The sequence below is a fragment of the Pezoporus wallicus genome, unplaced genomic scaffold (assembly GCF_028554395.1).
Source record: "Pezoporus wallicus isolate ANWC-B61680 ecotype Strahan unplaced genomic scaffold, APGP_CSIRO_Pwel_v1 contig_14379, whole genome shotgun sequence".
In the NCBI taxonomy this organism is placed as follows: Eukaryota; Metazoa; Chordata; class Aves; order Psittaciformes; family Psittacidae; genus Pezoporus; species Pezoporus wallicus.
The window spans coordinates 146-2683 of record NW_026638471.1 but is presented as its reverse complement, the minus strand read 5'-3'; the positions used below and the strand labels follow the sequence as shown (position 1 = coordinate 2683).

At 62.4% G+C, this 2538-nt stretch overlaps 1 protein-coding gene across 1 annotated transcript; it reads left to right on the top strand.

The window, feature by feature from the left end:
- Positions 1-558: 558 nt before the first annotated feature.
- ZBTB12 (zinc finger and BTB domain containing 12) lies at positions 559-1778 on the top strand (the record flags this gene model as incomplete). The annotated part of the gene is made up of 2 exons (XM_057410879.1): positions 559-1184; positions 1485-1778. Coding segments are annotated over exons 1-2 (920 nt in total), but the record flags the coding sequence as incomplete, so codon positions are not given.
- Positions 1779-2538: the final 760 nt, after the last annotated feature.

The following is a 2538-nucleotide window of genomic DNA, read 5'->3' as shown; positions in this document are numbered from 1 at the left end:
GACCTCCATTGCCCCTATTGACTCCCATTGCCCCCCATTGCCTCCCATTGACCCCATTGCCCCCCATTGCCCCCCATTGCCTCCCATTGACCCCATTGCCCCCCATTGCCCCCATTGCCCACATTGCCCCTATTGACCCCCATTGACTCCCATTGACTCCCATTGCCCCCACTGCCCCCCATTGACCCCATTGACTCCCATTGCCCCCATTGCCCCTATTGACTCCCGTTGCCCCCCATTGCCCCCCATTGCCCCCCATTGCCCCCCATTGACCCCATTGACTCCCATTGACTCCCATTGACCCCATTGACCCCCATTGACGCCCACTGCCCCCCATTGACCCCATTGGCCCCCATTGCCCTTATTGACTCCCATTGACTTCCATTGAGTCCCATTGACCCCCGTTGACTCCCATTGACCCCCATTGACCCCATTGGCCCCCGTTGACCCCCATTGACTCTCATTGACCCCCATTGCCCTTATTGACTCCCATTGACCCCCGTTGCCCCCCATTGCCCCCCATTGCCCCCCAATCGCCCCCCCCCCCTTCCCAAAACCATGTCCTCCTGCGCCGAACTCCTCCGCTTCCACCTGCCGGGCCACGAAGCGGCGGCGTTGCGCAGCATCACCCGCCTACGTGCCGAGGAGCGCTTCTGCGACGTCACCATCGTGGCGCGGAGCCTCCGCTTCCGGGGCCACCGCGTCATCCTGGCCGCTTGCTCGCCCTTCCTCCGCGACCAATTCCTCCTTCATCCCGGCGCCGAGCTCCGCGTCTCGTTGGCGCACAGCGCCCGCGTCTTGGCCGACCTCTTGCTTTCGTGTTACACCGGCGCCCTCCAGTTCCGGGGCCGCGAGCTCGTCAACTACCTGACGGCCGCCAGCTACTTGCAGATGGAGCACGTGGTAGAGCGTTGCCGCGGCGCCCTGGCTCGCTTCATCGCCGCCGCGCCGCCCGCTAAGCCCGAGGAGGACGACGAGGAGGAAGACGATGACGACGGCGACGGCGACAACGACGGCGACGTCTGCATCGTGAAGGTGGAGCCGGCGCCGCGCCGACGGCACCGTTGGGCGCGGAGAGGAGGAGGAGGAGGAGGAGGAGGAGGAGGAGGAGCCGTCGGCGTGGTGAAGGCGCGGTACAGCCTAGCGGGCGAAGGCGACGGCGACGGCGTCGTCATCTTCCCCGGCGTCGGCGTGGACGAGGCGGTGGCCGTGGGGCTGGTGGTGGGGCCGCCGGCCGTGGGGGAGTCCACGGTGGCAACGGCGGGCTCAACTGGCTCCGTGGCGGCGTCCGTGGGGGCTTTGGTGTCCATGGGGACGTCGACGGCGTCAATGGGAGCGTCCGGGGGGTCTACGGCGGCGGTGGGCGCCTTGGTGTCGATGGCGACGTCCATGGGGACGTCAACGGCGTCAATGGGCGCGTCAACGGCGTCAATGGGCGCGTCAATGGGCGCGTCAATGGGCGCGTCAACGGCGTCGATGGGGACGTCAACGGCGTCGATGGGCGCGTCAACGGCGTCGATGGGCGCGTCAACGGCGTCGATGGGCGCGTCGATGGGCGCATCGATGGCCTCAACATCGGCGTCCTTGGGAGCGCCCGCGGGCTCGACGGCGCCGATCTCCGCGCCGCCGACGGCGTCGCCGCCGTCGCCGTTGCCGGCGCGGTGCTCCAAGTGCTCCGAGGCCTTCCACGGCGTGGAGAAGTTGGTGTTCCACATGCGGGCTCAACACTTGGTGTTCATGTGCCCGCGGTGCGGGAAGCAATTCAACCTGGATATGGGGTCTGGACTCAACACAGATGATGGATATGGGGTCTGGACTCAACCCAGATGATGGATATGGGGTCTGGACCCTATGATGATGATGGATATGGGGTCTGGATATGGGGTCTGGACTCAACCCAGATGATGGATATGGGGTGTGGACCCTATGATGGTGGTGGATATGGGGTCTGGACTCAACCCAGATGATGGATATGAGGTCTGGACTCAACCCAGATGATGGATATGGGGTCTGGACTCAACCCAGATGATGGATATGGGGTCTGGACTCAACCCAGATGATGGATATGGGGTCTGGACCCTATGATGATGGTGGATATGGGGTCTGGACTCAACCCAGATGATGGATATGGGGTCTGGACCCTATGATGGTGGTGGATATGGGGTCTGGACTCAACACAGATGGTGGATATGGGGTCTGGACCCTATGATGGTGGTGGATATGGGGTCTGGACTCAACACAGATGATGGATATGGGGTCTGGACTCAACCCAGATGATGGATATGGGGTCTGGACTCAACCCAGATGATGGATATGGGGTCTGGACCCTATGATGATGGTGGATATGGGGTCTGGACTCAACCCAGATGATGGATATGGGGTCTGGACTCAACCCAGATGATGGATATGGGGTCTGGACCCTATAATGATGATGGATATGGGGTCTGGACCCTATGATGATGATGGATATGGGGTCTGGACTCAACCCAGATGATGGATATGGGGTCTGGACCCTATGATGATGGTGGATATGGGGTC